The sequence below is a fragment of the Triturus cristatus genome, chromosome 3_2 (assembly GCF_964204655.1).
Source record: "Triturus cristatus chromosome 3_2, aTriCri1.1, whole genome shotgun sequence".
In the NCBI taxonomy this organism is placed as follows: Eukaryota; Metazoa; Chordata; class Amphibia; order Caudata; family Salamandridae; genus Triturus; species Triturus cristatus.
The window spans coordinates 380,174,537-380,193,267 of NC_140584.1; the positions used below are offsets into that span (position 1 = coordinate 380,174,537).

Consider the following 18,731-nt stretch of genomic DNA (forward strand, 5'->3'; position numbering starts at 1 on the left):
GTCGACGGTGAAAACGTTGACTAAGTCGTCGTCGACGATGAAGGAAATCTGCTCGACACAGTCGTCGACGAGGTTGATGAAGTGGCAGATGTCGTCGACGGAGGGGTGGTCGACAGGCCCGTCGACGGTTTTGCGCGTTTTTGACTAGAAACATGCGCTGACGGAGTCAGAGAAGCCTGAGAGCTAGGTCTCGGGGGCACTGACGTAGTAACAGAGACTTGGCCTGCGGACACTTCCTCAAGATGTAGTCTCTTCTTTTTCAAAAAGGGAGACGGCAAGTCCTGAACACTACTACGCTTGGAGGAGACTCCTGTTCGAACAGAGGCTACACTCTCCACCTCAGAAAGGGGGTTATCCGTATCCTTTAGTTTTTGAAGCCACAATAATAGGCGACCCACCCTGTCCTTCAAAGTCTTTTGAGAGAAGGTTCTACAGATTTTACAGTTGGCCACCTTATGGTCAGGGTAAAGACAATAGATACATTTTTCATGAGGGTCCTCAGAAAAAAGTCTTAACTTCCCACAAGATGAACAGGGACGGAAAAGAGACTTCTTACTTGAAGACATGATGAGAAAAACTCAAACCAGACCAAAGAACTGAGCAGAGCTCAGGGAGACTCCCTTCACACGACGTGCGGTAGAAAATCTGAGGGCCTGAGCCTCTGAGGAGAAGGTTCTAGAGGGTGCTTGTGCCTGATTGGCTAGAGTTTGGACTATAAAACGACAAGGATATGTCAGTAAAGTGATTCTTTTTCTCAATGCTTTCCTATGTGTCAATACTATCCTATGGTATTTTCACTTGATATGGTATTTTGAATTATATATAAAGTTTATTTGGATATGTAAATGCTATTATGTGGTTATGTATGTATATGTATATACATGACATTTATTGCTTTTTATATACCGTGGGACTCCCACTTCGACGACGGGGAATATTCAAGCATGTGAATCTATGAAAGACACCCCAAATACTGGAGAATGCCTGCTGATTTCCATTGAGGCCATAGAAAGCTTCTACCTTTAATGCGTATTCTGGAGTTGTGCCATATGAGCCTTTACATGTAAACGAGAATTAATGCCCAAGATACGATGCGCTCTTTGCCATATCTTAAGCATTGCAGACAATAGGGGGTTACGTGGATCTATTCGGCTTGAACCAGATCCATATAAAACTGCAAGACCATTTGTTGCAGAGAGAAGATGTCGCTCAACATGGACCCAATGTGGTGTATTTAAATTATCTTGGAGCATGTATGAGAGCCGAGATAAATGCAAGGCAATGGTATAATGTTCAATGGAGGGAAGACTGAGACCACCATAGGAATGATGAGCATTTAATTTATGCATAGCCAGACGAGGTTTAATAGAACAGGGCTCGAAAAATCCCAAAAAATTGTACTAGTCCTGCAGGTCTAGTCCCTTTGAAAATCCCCTCGACCTCACTGCAACCTACTTGACCTCCGTCTCTGAAAACGGAGCAAAAGTGACAAGATAACATGATTTAAAGGCATCTTTATTGCTCATTCCCTTTGTGAGCAATAAAAATGCCTTTAAATCTTGTTATCTTGTCACTTTTGCTCCGTTTTTAAAGACAGAGGACAAAAGTTAGCTTGTCTTCCTACTCGCCAGAAAGGGCGAGTAGGACCTAAAAATAGCTCGTCCTCATCAATTCTCCCTCGCAAATGCGAGCGGGCGAGTGGATTTGTCGAGCCCTGTAGAACCCCATATGAAAGATTTCATTTTGGAATCTATAAGGCGCAATGTGGATAAGGGAACATGAAGGGGAAGCATACCAAGAATATAAAGAAAGCGCGGTAACGTAACCATCTTCACCGTTTGAACTCTACCCCATAAAGACAGACCCAGCGCTTTCCATTTATCAAAATCTCGTTGCATCTGAATGATTAAAGGCCCTAAATTATCTGATACCATGGCGTCCAATCCCTTATTTACCAAGATACCTAAATATTGTTACCGAGAAGGTTGCCAATGAAATGGATATCCCTGTATCACATCCCTTGAGGTGCCATCTGAAATGGGAAGTGCTTCACTCTTATCCCAATTTATTTTATACCCAGAAAAAGAAGAAAATTCCTCTATAATTTGAAGTAATGATGGTAAAGATTTGTTTAAATCAGTAATAGTGAGCAGTATATCATCCGCATATAAAGTTTAGATTCACCCACCGGTAAGGAAATACCAACCACATTGGTAGATTGCCGAATAGCGGCCCGCTAAATAAAAATAAAAGCGGGGAGAGGGGAGCATCCCTGGCGGGTGCCTCGCTGTATAGTAAAAGTATCGGAAGTAAATCCTCCACAATTGACCAGTGCAGTGGGTTGTTCATATAACAATTTAATCTTTCTTATAAATTGTTCTCCCAAACCAAATTTTTCTAAGATTAGGAATAAATAATCCCACTCCACTCTATCAAATGCCTTTTCAGCGTCTAATGATAATGCCAAAGCATCATCCTGTAAAGATTTAGCAGTATGCAGAGTGTGAGCTACGGAGCGTAAATAATTTCTGGAAGATCGACCAGGTACAAAGCCCACCTGAGTATTATGAATGAGAGAGGGAATAACTCTGCGCAGACGAGAAGCAAGAATACTAGCTAAAATTTTAATGTCACAATTAAGAAGTGAAATGGGACGATAACTGCTACAAAGAAGTGGATCTTTTCCTGGTTTTGGTATAACTGCTATTACTGCTTTATTAGATATATAACCTAAGGTGGAAGTACGTTCGGCTTCTTGAAATGCCGCATGCAAACAGTCTATAATTTTATATCCGGACCAGCGATAAAAATCTGCTGGAAAACCATCCTCTCCTGGTGCTTTGTGATAAGGAAGTTTAAGGATAGCGTGAGAAATCTCTTCTTTACTAATGTCTTCATCCAGTATGGATCTATCTTCATCAGAAAGAGATGGTAGTTCTAATCCATTTAAAAAAGACAACATTTCATTTTACCCTGATCTATATGGGCGTCTGGAGTGTATAAAGATTTATAGTATGTGGCAAATTCATTAGCAATATGCTGAGGACATGTTAACATGGAACCTTTAGAGGATTGTAAAGCAGGGATAGCCATAGCAACCTCTCTTTGCTTCAATTGTGCTGCTAGAAGTCTACCCGCTTTTTCACCCTGTTCATAATGCCTCCCTTTCATTTTTTGTAAGGCATATTCCGCCTTAGAGGTGAAAAGAGAATGTAATGCCATGCGTGATTGTTCCAGTAATTTTCGATTTTGTAAAGTAGGGCTTCTAGTATATAAACGTGTGAAATTGGTAATGTCCTGTTCCAATTGATTTTGTTTAGCAATATTTTGTTTGTTGAACTGGGCTGCATCTCGCATAAGTCTACTACGAAGATCAGCTTTAGCAGCAGCCCATATGACCCTGTGAGAATCCAATGAATTTTGATTAAATGTGAGATAATCATGAAGATGTTATTGCAATTGTTTTTTACCAAGGGGTGTTTTATGACGTTGGATGTTCATTCTCCAGGGTTTACAACCTGGTTTGGGTGTCCCAGTCTGTAGACACAAGAGGACCGGAGAATGATCAGAGATGGATGCCTCCAAAATACAAGAATCTTGGATCGATTGGACCATTCTCTGAGAAATTAAAAAGTAATCCAATCTCGATAAGGTGCCATGAGAGGGAGATGTGAATGTATATTCAACATCATTTGGGTGTGATAAGCGCCAATGATCTATAAGGCCATTGTCTGCAATGATATCATTCATAAGGGCTCTGTCCGCTGCATTATTCTTATCAAGAGGTCCAGTTTTGTTCAAAACTGGATCTCTCACCAGGTTCCAATCGCCTCCGATGATGTATTGTGAGGCATCAATCTCCAACAGCAAACGATTCAAACGTAGAAAGAAATCTTTTTTAGCACCAGCAGGAGCATAAACCTAACCCACACATATGAATATTACCAATGCACATTTTTGCAAAAACATATCTGCCATGTGAGTCTTCCCATGTATTAAGTACACAAACTGGTAATGTTTTTCTGATAAGGATTGCTAACCCACATTTTCGAGTAGGGTCTGCTTCTGAAGAAGTCCCATTGCTGATACTACTGTGAATAACTTTACCCACCCAATCTCTACAAAGTTTTTCAGACTCGAGTGTATTAAGATGAGTCTCTTGAAGAAGAGCCACATCCACCTTTTTAGATTGTAAATAGGAAAGAACCTTCTTCCATTTGATATAGTGTGTTAATCCATTGACATTCCAGGATATAGCACATAAATCATGAGCAAGGACCATGTTAGAAATAAAAAAAAAAGAAAAAGAAAAGAGACTTGCAAAAAGATGTGATGGAAATGAGTATAGAAGAGGAAAGGAAAAAACCCACCAATAAGAAAGATAAATAAAGATGAAGTATAGAAAGCAAATAAAGAAAGATTTATAGACTACAAAAGAATAATAGAAAGAGTATAATAGAATAACAATGGACTTTTAACCGCGGGTCTGGGCGCACTAGAGTACCGCTCTGGGCCTGGACTCCATTAATAAGGAAAATCCAGGGCTAGAACATTTAGAGAGAAAAAAGGAGGGGGAAAAAAAGCAATTTAAAGTGGCCAATAACATTGATATGAGAAGCTAGGAAGGAAAAACCCTGAAAGAATAAAATAAAGTAAAAATAGAAAATATGAACTAAGCTGGTAAGGAATATGAAGGGATATAAAATCTGCCCTTTAAAGGATAGCATATCATTTATAATATAACATTTTGGAAGTATATTAGAAGATTTAAGTCATAGTAAACTAAATATTAATAAAGATATAGGATTTGAAATATATAAATATCTAAGAATAGGTCAAATAGTAAACATCATAGATAAAATAACTATATTGCATGTGATAGATAAATCATGCACTAATAACCTATAAAGGACATCATCAAGAAATATAATAATAGTGAATAATCAAAATCCATAACCTAAATAACAGCCCTAATAAAAGATAAGCATGAAAAGTTAATACTGAGACATTTTGATGACTAATATATGTAAAATGCTAGAGTTGTGACTATCTATTCATGAATACAGGAAAATAAATAGAACATTCCAGAAGGACAAGAGAATTTAACCAGTAAAACAGCACAGAGTTCATCTATATCTGTCAATTAGAGAGACATAAGCAAATGTAGCTGCAACCTATGGCTTAATAAGTTATATAGGAGCTATGACATCAAAATTATTTCTCATTAGAGGCAGACTTTAGAGGAGAATGGGACTTATCTCGACGTTGTTCCTGAGTTAAGGTGGAGACAGTGTTTAAGGCGGAAGATGTATCATCTTGACTGCGAATAGACCGTTGAAATTCTCTGCCTCTTTGACGGGATTCATGTAGATTGTGACGCATGCCATTCACAGATGTGGGAATAGCTTGAGGATTCCGAGAAGGAGCAGGGGTAGGAGCAGACTGCGTGTCCTTGTCTTGAGATGTCATGTCAACCAAAAAACGTTGTAATTCATCTGGATTGTAGAAGTCTCCGGTGTCCCCATTCTTAGAGACTCAAAAGCGTGCTGGATCAAACAAACCATACTTAATGTCTAATTTCCTCAATTGAGGTCTCATGGAGAGAAACGCTTTCCTTCTTTCATTGGTGTCACGTGAAAAATCAGCTGCCAATCGTATTTCATAACCGTCATAAGAGTAGGAACCCTGAGTACGTGCTGCTATCAGTAGTTGTCGAACTTGCTCATGCCTTAGGAAACAAGCAATAAGGGGTCTTGGACGTGTGTCATTACTGTGCCGTGGATGACCTAATCGATGTGCTCTCTGGATCTCAAGCGGTGGATCGAACTGAATGCCAACTAATTTAGTGAGTACATCACACAAAAAGGCTCTGGTATTCTGGCCTTCAATTTTTTATGGAAATCCAATAAAACAAATATTGTCTCTTCTGCTGCGGTCTTCTAAATCCACTAACTTACTACGCAGAAAAAGAAGTTCTTCATCGCTAGACTGCGTTGAAGCGATTTTATTTTCAACAATTGTCAAACGTTGATCAAGACCCTTCGTTTTAGCATGGAATAGTGCTATGTCAGCTCGTATTGATTTAGTTTCTGAGGTAAGAGATTAAATGTTTATATCCATGGCTGTTAGCCGACAGCTGATCCATGGCAGCATTGGATACCGCAGAGGAAGTATTATGTGCCTTATTAGAAGTTGATGCAGTGGAGTTTTTCCCAGACATCTTGCGTGGTTGTTTTAATACATCAGCAAATAAAAGTGAATGAGAAGGTTTGTTTCCACTCTTGTTATTAGACATTCACTTCTAACTTCAAATCTCGGGGAATATTTAAAACTGCAGACAAACAACCCTTCAAGTAGAGCGAATGTAAGGCACCAAGATGAGTAATCTTCAGTTGTGAATAATTAAATAATTATCAGGATATTAAATGAATTAGCACTTAAATGACATATGAGCCAGATTCCACAAAGCAAGATATAATCAAGTGCTATTGGAGTCAAAAAGCATTGAGGAAAATATCGCAGCAGTTTTATGTAGATTAGTAGAGTAAGCAACCAGTAGGCCTGCAGATGAAAAATCATCTTATTTTAATGAAAATTATCATGAGAGAAATAGGTTGCGTATAAATATTGATGATATCATTTGAGAATTGTGGTAGAGCATGAAAAGCATGACCAACAAAAATGAGCTCTTAAGCTGATAGACATATGTCTAAATGGAATATTGTAAAGACTTAAGTTGTGAGGAGAAAAAGAAATGAGGAGTTTGCGCTATATTAATAGCATTGATGCATATTGATGTACATGCAGACGGCATTAAACCTTTCAGGGAATGATGGAAAAATCACTGCAACAATGATTTCCATCACTTTCTTTCAGTAACAATCCTCATGTGAGAGAAAAAAACATGCAGATTGCGCAGTTCTGCACTTTGATTATGTTAAGCCTCAAGTTGAGTCGTCATTTATCATATATAAATTTGAGACCGGGACTATTACATCCAGACTGACGCCTGCAACACTTGTAGCCCAATTAGCAGGTAAGCAGTGAATATAATGTGCTATCAACTCACTTCTTTTTTTAACATGTCTGTACACCGATTACGTTTAGCAAAAAGTAAAGCTGCCTTTTTGTCATAAATAAAGATTGTTTCTTAAATCCAGATTCACATTGTTCCATTCTTAGTCCATTTAGCAGAGGAGTCAGCAGGAATACAAGTCACACATGCTCCAGGGAACATAAATTATTACTGGGCCCGGCAGCCATGTGTTGAAGCAATATTTCTTATTTCACTGAAGCAGTTGAAAAAATCTTAACCTTAACCCAGAGAACATAAATGACTGCTGGGCCTGGCGGAAGTGTATTGAAACAATGTTTCTTGCTTGAAAAGGAACTGTGGAAAAATGCTTAAAAAGGCAACTTAATAAAATGAGAGGAGCAGTATTTCTTAAAATTGTTGTATTAGCAGTCTTGTATAATAAAAGGGAATTGTGACGTGTTTTTTTCCTCAGAATATATTTTTCAGTTATAGATGATTATAAAAAGGTCCGGATTACCTCATAAAGAAAAAATGTTTTTGACCGGGAATGTTTCCTCCAGCCGATGTCTCTGGAGTCACAGCCCAATTAGCAGTGAGGTCCTCGGGAGTTCAGGTTACTCAAGCACCGGGGATCCTAGGATTCTGCTAGGCCCGGCAAACCACAATGTATCCACACCTCAGAAAAGCCAGTTAGAGATGGTCTAGCAGGACGGAATTTTCACAGCTGACAGCTTCAATGTTCCGATTACTCAGAAATGCCAAAAGAACTTCCTTAGACACCTGCAAATAGATGTTCAATCCATTTGAGTGCCGACACAGAACAGAGCCTCACAGTTAGGCAGCCATCTTCCTACGTGGCCAGACCACGCCCCCCTGGGCGGCCATCTTTGATTGAAATGCCTGCCCAAAAGCCAGTTTATAACCAGCAAACTTCCCTTTCTGCGACGAGCGGACCGGAGCCAACAACTTTCTCATCCGGCGTTTTTTTAAATCAAAGTCTCCAACGGTTCCCAAACAGTTTGGAGCCCGTGAAAGAAATCTTCATGAGAGCAGCCTTCTGCGCCACATCTGCTTTCCAAGGATTAAGCCATATCTGTTTCCTAGCTGACACCGAGGCTCCAGCCGCCGCAGCACTAAAAGAATCAAAGGACAAGTCAGCCAGGAAACGCAATTGCTGCTTCAACATTGTCAAAGACTCAGAGGGACCCTCATACTGTAACAGCTGCTCTGAAATTCCCTGACAGTCCTTCAGAAGAGACTGCACCAGATAGCTAGTGTAAGCCGCAGAACGAACCGCAAGGTTAGAAGCTGCAAAGGATCTTTTTAAAGCCCCTTTAACTTTCTTGTCCCCAGGATCAGAAGGAACTGCATCCTCAGAAACCATCAGGCTCTGAGATGCAAGCCCCGCCAGCAGGGAATACACCTTCACCACAAACGGAAACTCCTCCGAGAACCACTACAAAGTTTACCTATTAGACAGAAACCGGGGGAAAGTATGTTTGTCAATATCCTTCCAGCACATTCCTCACAGATTTATGAATAGGAAGGCACTCAGGCTCCCTTCGTTGATAATTGACAAAAAAGTCCTCGGACTCATCACTTTCCGACCCCAAACTGTCCCGCACATGTTGCAGAAAACTGTGGAGGTCAGCTCCTTGGACAAAGCGACTCTTTCCCTCATCAGGATAAGGGACAGCTTGGCATCAAACTTCTGCCTCTTAGGCCCCTTGGATTTCCTAGCTAGAAAGGCCGCAGTTTCAATCATATTCTGCACATCAGACAAGGAAGGCGCCGTGGAAAGCCCAGCAACCAGCACCACCTCCTCCTGGAGCCAACTCATCTCCGACTGGCTCCCATCCATGATGAACAATGCTATACATGTGTGTATATATATATATATATATATATATATATATATATATATATATATATATATATATATATATATACACACACACACACGTATAGTAATATATATATATATATAGACCGACCCTGTATTGGCCAATCCGAGGAAGCCCACTGTGAAACCAGCCAATTACAACAGGCCTGGATGCCAACCCAGAATACAGCTAATCAGTCTACCACATTATATAAAACCAATTCTAGAAACCGGCCCAGGACCTAAGGCAGAGCACCAGATGAAACCCACATGCCGGCCAACCAGCAACAGCGGAAAACTACCAGTAAGTAAACCAAAAGTCATTCAAATCCCAGAACCAAAGATCTATCCTAATTCTTCCCCCAGGCTAGCGGCAAAAGCAGAATGCAGTTTACTTTAAGTCCCGACAGAGCACCACCGCCTCCCGTGGACCGGACCCTAGAGACCGGACGCATTTACTGAGGCTTGCACATACAACACCGGCGTATGCTCCTCCAAGGAGCCGGCATCAAGCCAACCTCCGCTGAGACTCCATGTTTTCAAAGAAGCCATTGCAAGCTCGCTTCTGCTGGGACCTGTACCCCCAAAAGCCAAAGCCTATGCCGAGCGTCTCCCCTCCCTCCCCCGGAGGAGGGGCCGCCCCACCAAGCCTCAGGCATGCCGAGAAAGCGCCACAACAGCGGCACACGGTAACTAGCACCAAAACACCCAAAGCCCCCCGGTGGTCCTCACTACAGCAGGAACCATACCCGGAAGAGGGGAACCCACCATAGGAAGCCTATGCAAGCAACCATGAGGGCAAGAGGCAGTGCGGTAAAGACAGCACAGTCCCGCTATAGCAGGGACTTGAAGTATAACACCCAAATAACGGTCGCTATAACTGATAGCCGCACACTCACCTGAAACACCAGAAGTTAGTCTTGCACAGACTAGTCCGTAGAAAAAAAACAACAGGATGTGCTGACGTGGTTCAGGGGTTATGAGCCTCAGGATGTGGGAGTGACCTGGAGGGTAGGAATGGGCCAAGGGAGTTTTGCTTGGAAGTTCTGGGACAGGAGCTATTGCTCATGTGGTAATGACTGTGACGGGGAGATCTGAGGAGGAGGTAATGTGTGTTGTACCAAGTGCAGCAGTTATTTGGAGACAGAACTAACAGAGTGCAGAAAAATCCCAAACATCTAAAGTCTCTTTTAAAGGTCTGATGTCTTGAATCCTACTGACTTCGAACGAGAGAAAGGATATATATATATATATATATATATATATATATATATATATATATATAGATATATATATATATATATATATATACACATACATAGATATATTCCACAAACTCCGTTGCTGCAACTCCTCTTTCACTGGAACAAACGGATGCGAACCACAAGATAAGTGCTCAATTTTCAGTTTATTGCTGTTTTGCCACCATGCCGCGTTTCGGCCTGCCTCGGCCTTGTTCACATGACGCGCATTTGGAGTCGCCATAATATATTTAAAGTGACCAGTACCTCAGTACTACAGTTGTTGTTTTGATTGTGTGAAATACCACAAGAAACCAACAAACCATGTGCACATCTCTGTATACAATAAATATATAAATATATGGAAACATGTATTGATGTAAATTCATACTAGGTCAATATTGTTGTGCAAATCAGCAGATATATATATATATAAATATACATTAATATGGCATCACAAAACAAGAATATATGGTTAAAATCCAATTTCTTATAAATTCGTATAAAACCCAAATGATTAATAAAATCCATTAAAAAAAATTCTTTTGTAATTAATACAAAGGTTTTGGTTACGATTTTTGTGCAGATATTGTTATCATATAGAAATTTCTATGTACACTTAAATGTGTTGTGTATTAAGGTGTTTAACTCCTATATGTTTTGCTGATGAGAATAGTATGCACATTAATACATTTGATCTGTATCATGTTTTTATTAATCCTGTCCAAGTCTAATTAAAAAAAAGTATATAAATATATAAATACTATGATGTAGTGTAAAAACCCAGTGTTACCATGAATCAAACCATGATCCTATAGTGATAAAATGAAGAAAAGTGGGGTAGAGGGGACTTGGGTCGTGTAAGTGAAATATATTTGTAAAAAGTCATTTTTAATATGAATACTAATTGAATCACAGTGTGCTGATCTAATGTAAAAAGATATAAAGGCAAAGATATGTCATAAAATAATGCATATTTAAATTATTGACAGTTGGAGATTATGATAGTATTTTGTCATGGATGGATATGGATATATATATATATATATATATATATATATATATATATTTGCAATACTGTTCTGCAGAGTGCTTTCCTTAATAGGAGATGCTTCTAAAGTACCAAGTAAACACTGAACTCGAGAACAGTTTTGAAACCTAATGCAGAATAAAACCACATCTTTTACTGCAAGAAGTATGCATGTGCAGGCTTGTTTTCTTTTAAAATCTATGCTTAACAGAAAACAGTTTTAAGTGTGCACACTGCTTGTAACACACTATTTTGCTCTTGGAGACAGAAGGCACAGTGTTATTAAAACAATGTTCTCCAGGGGGCTATGCAAGATAAACATTTATTTTATTAAATGACATCTCCACAGTACCTGCACAATAATCATACTCCTTCTTAAGAAACCTTTATTTTATTTAACGTTTTGGATTTATTTTGCAGCAGCGAGGGTTAAGGACAACCTAGCTGTTCTAGTGTAGCATGAAGTTGCACAACGTGCTTTTCTTCCTCTATAAATTTACTCAACCCTGGCGCATAATTCGGTCCGAGATTGCTTCATAATTTGAGTGGCCTTCAGCAGAGGTTCAGTGTTACCTCTTTTTCAAAAATCAATTGCCCATGTACAGACAGACTGGACTGCAAGATAAGCAACTTTTAAATAGGAAGAGAAAATAAGCAGAAAGATGGTGTTCATAACACTCACCGCAGCAAAACCACAGAAAATGGAGAAAAAGAAAATTGAGCAAGAAACAAACAACATAGAAAATAGAGTGTGTACAACAAAAATGGACTTATTCGTTGGGGTCGTGCTCAACATAAATCAAAAATAAAGTGTAGGGCTTGGCAAGATAATCCTCAAATCCTTAACAACACTTCTTTCAAACCCTGCCACCACTGCAGTCACCACAGACGTGCCTTTCATTACCATGGTGAACTGCCAGGCTCGTTAATGGAGAAAGGGTCAATCATTTTTGCGCCGGGAAGCATTGATTTCATACAAGGTCAGGGGGTGCAGGGAACCCTTTGTAGGAGGCAGAATCAGTGAAGGGCTGTACTCGTTGGACTTTCTGCACCAGTCACATATGGAAATGAACAGTGCAAAATGTACCAAAACTCCCGTGGCCAGATCAAAATGTGACAACCACTCCAATTAAGTGCAGGATAAAGGGGGCTTATCCTACAAAGAGCAACAGCTGAATGGAGGGCACTAACTGAAACGCCCTCGATGTATGTTTAGTTGGTGGTAGTAACATGCCACGACGTTCTGGCATACAGCTAAGAGTGTCTAAAGCCAGACCTAAAAAGTACAATGGACTACATATTTGGAGGTTAGAGTAAAACATGCAATGTTGGCCCACGATCAAAGCAGAATTAACTTAGTTATTCAACTGTAAACACACAGAACTGATAGCTACCTTTTATTCGCACTCATGTTGTTCACAGATAGCACACTAAGATTCCTCGAAGGGGCTGGAACTTTTTTTGTCATTCCTTTAGCCTGTTGAAATAAAGTTTGCAATTATTTGAGGGGTTGCTCATATCACACTTTATACATCACTTATGGCAACATCAGGAATCACTTCACACAACAATTTGTAGTTCCTGAAGTTCCTTCCTTTTACTAGGACTGACTGTTAGTCCTATTGTCGCAGTTTTTATTCTACTGTAAAATCACCACCCTGCATAAAAGAACACATTATCTAAAGCAACAGCACCAAAAACCATGCACACTATAAGAAAGATGAACTAAATACGTTCTAGTCTAAAGCTTCAATTCAGAGAAACAAATGATTCAATTACAGACTCAGTATCGTGCTCTGAGAAAAGCACTTACAAACAGGAATCTTTTAAATGTTAAGCTTGGGACATTACCTTTGTAAGCATTTTCTGATTACTTTTCTCAATTATATTTTCAATATCGTCTTCAATCGAATTAGATTTTTTCAGCCTTTTCACTGTATGGAGATTTCATATAAATATATATAAAAAAAAGCAGAAAAAGGTTTTAATAGGGAAAAAGCAAGAGTGAAGTTTAAGTATCTTTTCCAGCTGAAAAGAAGAGGAAAAAACAACAGCAATAATGATATCCCTTTGATATCTTGCTAAAATTGAAGGGAAAAAATGTATTTCGATAAAGCCTTTAGACTTCCCTCACTTTTTAATTTCAAGCTTTGCCCATCATTCGCTACAAAACTGATGACATGCTTACAGAGAGAATAAATAAGCACAAAAAGTTTCACAACATCCTATGCCATCAAACAAAAAAGCAAAAAACAAATTTACAGGCTGCATGATTTGCCGAGAAGTAAGGTTAGTTTAAAATCCACTAAGCTTTCCTAAAATGTGTTATGACCAAAATAAACAACTAGTTTTACAAAGCCTTAGAACAAAAACCAAGGGAGCAAATGTAAACGGAATTTAAACATGAAAGTGCAGCATTCCCCGAAATAAACCCCTCAGTCATAGGATGAAATGAATTCCAGTAAACAGACCTTTTTTAGCAGACTTGAATGGCGTTCGAGCAGCCTTAGCTGCTAAAATATTTATTTCTTCAATGTCCAACTTTGCCTAAATTAAAGAAAAACGAAGTTATATTACAATATATAGAAAATGTAATTGTTCTACAACTAGACCAGATAGATGTAGTTTTGTAATGCTGAAAGTTTACCATTTATGGAGAATCCACTCACTAACCACAAGGCCAACAGCTTCTTGGCAGAGAACATGTCCAGTTTCTTATTATGAATACCCAGAATAAATATTGAATTTTTACTTCGGTAAAAAGTGAAAAGTACATCACAGACACTTAGGGGGCCATTATGATTTCGGACCAATCCGCACAACATCTTTCCCCGCCCACCCGCCATTTACCCCCCACCATATTACAATGGCAGGGGGCACAGCGGCAGACGGAAAGACCGCCCGCCGCTTTTCTGCAGGCAGGCAATCGTTACGATTGCCTGCCGTGCTGTCCTGGGCCATAATATGGTGGCGCCATATTATGATGTGTGCGGATTTGGGCCTTTCCATTGTAAATGTAAATGTGCAGATATTTATATAGCGCAAATCACCAACCGGTCTCTAAGCGCTTGCTTAGGGAACCCGTCCTGGTATTCCCCTGTGAGATAACCCAGCAGGGCATCCACAAGGTGAAAGCCAGGCATCCCGCCGCGAGGGGCCATTGTGGAGATTAAGCAAGCTATTGCCCAGAGTCGCAGAGCGTGAACCCATTAATTGAGTATGCACTGGAGCGAGAATTATCAAGCCCATGGACAATTTATGGACTCAAGACCCAGCCGAGCCGGGAATTGAACCCTGGTCCCAGGCTGACCTCTGCTTCCAGGTCTGCCTACTCTAACCAGTGAGCCACACTTCTCCACAAGTAGCGATGCCGCCATGGAAAGGCATGCGGTCTTTGGGGGCCCGTTGCGGGCCCCCAGGGTGTTGGGGGCGTGCACTTGGGGGGTACACATGGTACCCCCCTTCATTGGCATGCACAAGGTGGCAGTCTGCCTGTCACGTTGTGCATGTAAATGCACAACATGCAACTTTTACATTGCGGTGGGTGCTGCGGACAGCACCACCCGCCGCAAAGTGAAAGATGCGGGATGCGACCGCCAAGGTGGCGGTTGCATCCTAATTGGCCCCACGGGACCGCCGCACCTCTGACGGTCGGTCCCGTTTTCCGTTACGGTGTCCGCCCGCCATTGTAATGGGGCCACTAGTTTTGTCACTCACTGACATTATGTTAGCTGAAATTACAGTGCTGTGGTTGAGCTAGATGTACTTTCTGATTACAGAAGAAAAAAATCAGGGTTAAACAATCCTTTTTAATTTCTTGATAAACTATACAACAAAAACTGAATGTATAAGCCTATCATGTTCATAAAAGGACAGAAGTAGAAAAAAAAAAATCAGGCAAAAATGTCCATTTTATATTGACATGCAAAACGGTTAGCAAGACCACCAAAATAATTTTATGCCACAGAGGTGGTATCGATGGAAACTTATGAGACTGTTTCTGACTGCATACTGGAACATGGGATTAAACTCCAATGAGAGCGGAAATAACTTTTCAGGGCTGCATACATGATTAACTAATGGTTTTTCAGGAGAGCATTCTATACATTTCGCAGGAAGAGAGTGTAACAAATGGACAGTTATGGTTACAAGCACTGATATCCGCCATGACATTTTCAATAAATGTGATTGCCAATACACCATGACCAAGACATCAATATCGGCAAAATGGGCTCTCAGTATGAAAATTATCTGACCCATTTCTTTCCATGTGAAATTATCCCTGTTTTGTAAGACTATTTTGTGATATGAGATTCTGTACAATTTTTTTTTATCTTAATGGGTTTTAAAAGTCTTTCTGGAACATCATCCGCTAGGTCAGTCATTCTCTAATAACACCCACATTTCTTATCGGGGCACCCACAAATTATTTCTGCAATGCTCCCATATCTTCGATAAGCAACAGCTGATGCCAGCCAAATGCTGCCAAGAAATTACCACTAGTCTCTACACCTTCCTCTTTTGGGGATTAAAGGTTTGCCAATAAATGCATAGTGTAAGAACAAACACCAAGGAACACGATTAACAATGTCTCAGATCGACCTCATTAAAAAATAAATACTCGGGTTCTAAATTTCACCGAAAAATAGCGTGCAGTAAAACGACTTATGTTAGGCTAGATCAGTACTGCCAGTCCCTGCTGCATGAGACACGCCAAAATCTCAAGAGGTTTGGAGTGAATCTTTCAAAAAATTACAAAAACAGCACAAATGAGCATACAAGAGTGAGGGAAGGCCCTTGTTTGAGGGACCATTTCAGCTGCCATCCACTGTCCAGGGTATGTGGCCGGACCCCTAAAATGTGTACAAATATACATATTGAACTTTCGCAGAAGGCCGCTATACAGGGTATAGACATCCATGGCATGGAAACCTAAAGGTCTACTGCGGACTGCATCAACTATTATGCAATCTACTAGTGTATCAAGGAAAACATGTATTTAGGACTACCAATGTATCCTACTTCCCATGAGGGAAAAGTCTCTGGCTGTCTTATGGTGAAAACTAGAGTACAGATTGTCTATTCAAACTTTATTTCACGTTTTATTACCCTTCGAACATACAGATTATCGTGTAAAAACGTATCGTTGGCATAGGCATGAATTCAAGTAACCAAGTCGTACAATCCTCATATAAATGCTTGACATAACGAAAGGATGACCCAAGTCAACGAACTTTAGAACAGCGTAAATACAGAGTCCAAATCAATCCACCTCCAGCTGAAGATATCTACGGACAGTCCAGCAGCTAATATACCTCAGATACGGCCCACATTGTTTCTAGACCTAACAAGGAAGACCACAGGTATTCCAATTACGCAGCACAATTGTACACATAATCAGTTCCAGGCCAACACAGTCCATCACAGAGAGAGCCTTGCCTATACTGTGGGATCACCTACACTTCCCTTCCCTGATAACGACTTCGCCTCCAATCCAGCCACATAGGCCTGATAAGGTCCTCAGAAATCATGTGGGCGACTACCGATTGGGAGCAGCTCCAAGTGTCTGACTGCGTATTAAAGTATGCCATATCCTTGTGCGACTCCTGTGTAGTTAGGAAGAGGCCTAGGGTCCAACGCATTGCCAATCTGCACTGCGCAAGCAGTAAGCCTGAAGCAACCAGCAGCCTAACAGTACTGTGCAACTCTTTATTATATCCTAGTAATGCCAAGAGGGGTTCAGGTTCCAACTGGTCGCCAACTATCATAGTCAACTCTTGAAACACCGCTCGCCAAAAGCTTTGCACTATCGGGCAGTACCATGCCAGGTGCACAAATCCAGCTTCTACTTCACAATATCTGGGGAAGCTAGCATTATCACGCAGTCCATATCTGTACAGTTTGGCTGGTGTATAATATACTATGTTAACGTATTTAAAGTGCAAAAGCCTGTACCTACTGTTCAAGGAGACTGTCTTCACAGCTGAACAGCAGTACTTCCATTGTTCATCACAGATTGTGATCGCTAGATCCCTCTGCCAGTCCAGTTGGACCTTAGACAGTCCTGGCCTACATGCTTCCCACGCAAGTATGTATAACCTCGGCACTATGTGAAGAAGAGCGCATTAGCAAAGACAAAGTCGCCATCAATGGCAGCTCAAGCACATCCTCCCACAACGGACCACGAATGATATGTTGTACTCTATGACAGTAGAAGTGCATTAAGGGAGAAGATCCGTCAGTACGCTCTTGAACTTCTTCCCAATCACACATCTTGCCATCAGTAAAGAAATCCCTCATGGTTCGTATGCCCAGGTCCTTCAGTGCATTTGCAGCACCTCGTTCCTGACCCAGCGAGAACCACAGGTACTAGCCCGGCGGCACCAGTGCTGAATATAGCAACGAGCCTGCTTGCCTTTCCAAGGGTCAATACCAGGCACGAAGTCGTGTTGAGCGACTCTAGGACACCAAAACTTCAAACCGTACGTCTAAACAAAGTCTGGGGTAACGTGGACAGGGTTGCCGCACTTTCTTCTAACTGCACATGGGGCAGGTCATGCAGACTGTGGACTAAATAGTGTGCAAATTGTGACGGCATTGCCCAATAATACATTTCCAAATGGGGAACGTTAAGTTCCCCAATATCACAATGTAAGGTCATGGTTGACCACCCGCAGCTGCCTGCCCAACCACGCCAGTTGGACCATCAAAGCCCAGAGTTTATTGAACCCAGATCAGGTCAAGAAAATTAAGAACTGAGGCAGGACTACCATTTTCACGATAGTACACACCTTGCAAGTGACACAGGTAACTGGATCCACAGAGTCCGACAAGCGTTGCACTGCTCTGCCATAATTATATACCACAACTATCTCCTGGGTCCGTGTGGACCTGGATCACCAAGTAACGCACCTAGTCCGTTGACCACTGCAAGAGGTAATCTAACAGCATTTTCTTCATTGATTGGGTAAGTGTGTATACGATAGATTTGTCCCAATTCACATGAAGCCCAATATAGACACCAAACAATATCATCTCCTAAGTACCGGTGTTAAATTGCTCTTAGGGTTGCATATATGAAGCAAGGTGTCATCAGCATAGGCCAACACAATCAGGTTATAAGTGAGAAATCCCAGTGCGTGTGGTATTCTCAGAGCGCACAGGCCAAAGATTCAGCTAATAAAGGATACAATAGAGGAGAAAGAGGACAATCCTGTCAGTTGCCCGTAGTGATGTCAATGGGAGCAGTGACAATGCCGTTAAAACGAACCCGGGCCGTGGGCTGCGTGGATAGCACCCTGACCAGTTGGAGGAAAGCTTCACTAACACCAATACGACAGAGGACAGTATGCATGAAACCCAACTCCAATTAATCAAATGATTTTTCTGCGTCAAGAACGCCCGCCGCAGTCCTTTTATCAGGGTCTAGGTATTTTATCGCTACGAATAGTGTCCTACGATTGAACGTCAGGCTCTGCCCTGGAATGAAGCCGGCCTTTCCCAGGACCCACCACCCCAGGTAGCAACAGTGCAAACCAATTA

The 18,731-nt window shown here is 41.0% G+C and overlaps 1 protein-coding gene across 4 annotated transcripts in view; it reads right to left on the bottom strand.

Moving 5' to 3' along the window:
- The window catches only part of CDCA8 (cell division cycle associated 8), a 184,904-nt gene that overhangs the window by 65,630 nt on the left and 100,543 nt on the right, over window positions 1-18,731 (bottom strand). For all 4 annotated transcript variants that reach the window (XM_085647896.1, XM_085647898.1, XM_085647899.1 and 1 more), the window contains exons 5-7: window positions 13,661-13,736; window positions 13,041-13,123; window positions 12,584-12,666 (exon numbers count right to left, since the gene is read on the bottom strand). In XM_085647896.1, coding sequence (XP_085504022.1) covers window positions 12,584-12,666; window positions 13,041-13,123; window positions 13,661-13,736 — 242 coding nt within the window. The remainder of the gene's footprint in view (window positions 1-12,583; window positions 12,667-13,040; window positions 13,124-13,660; window positions 13,737-18,731) is intronic.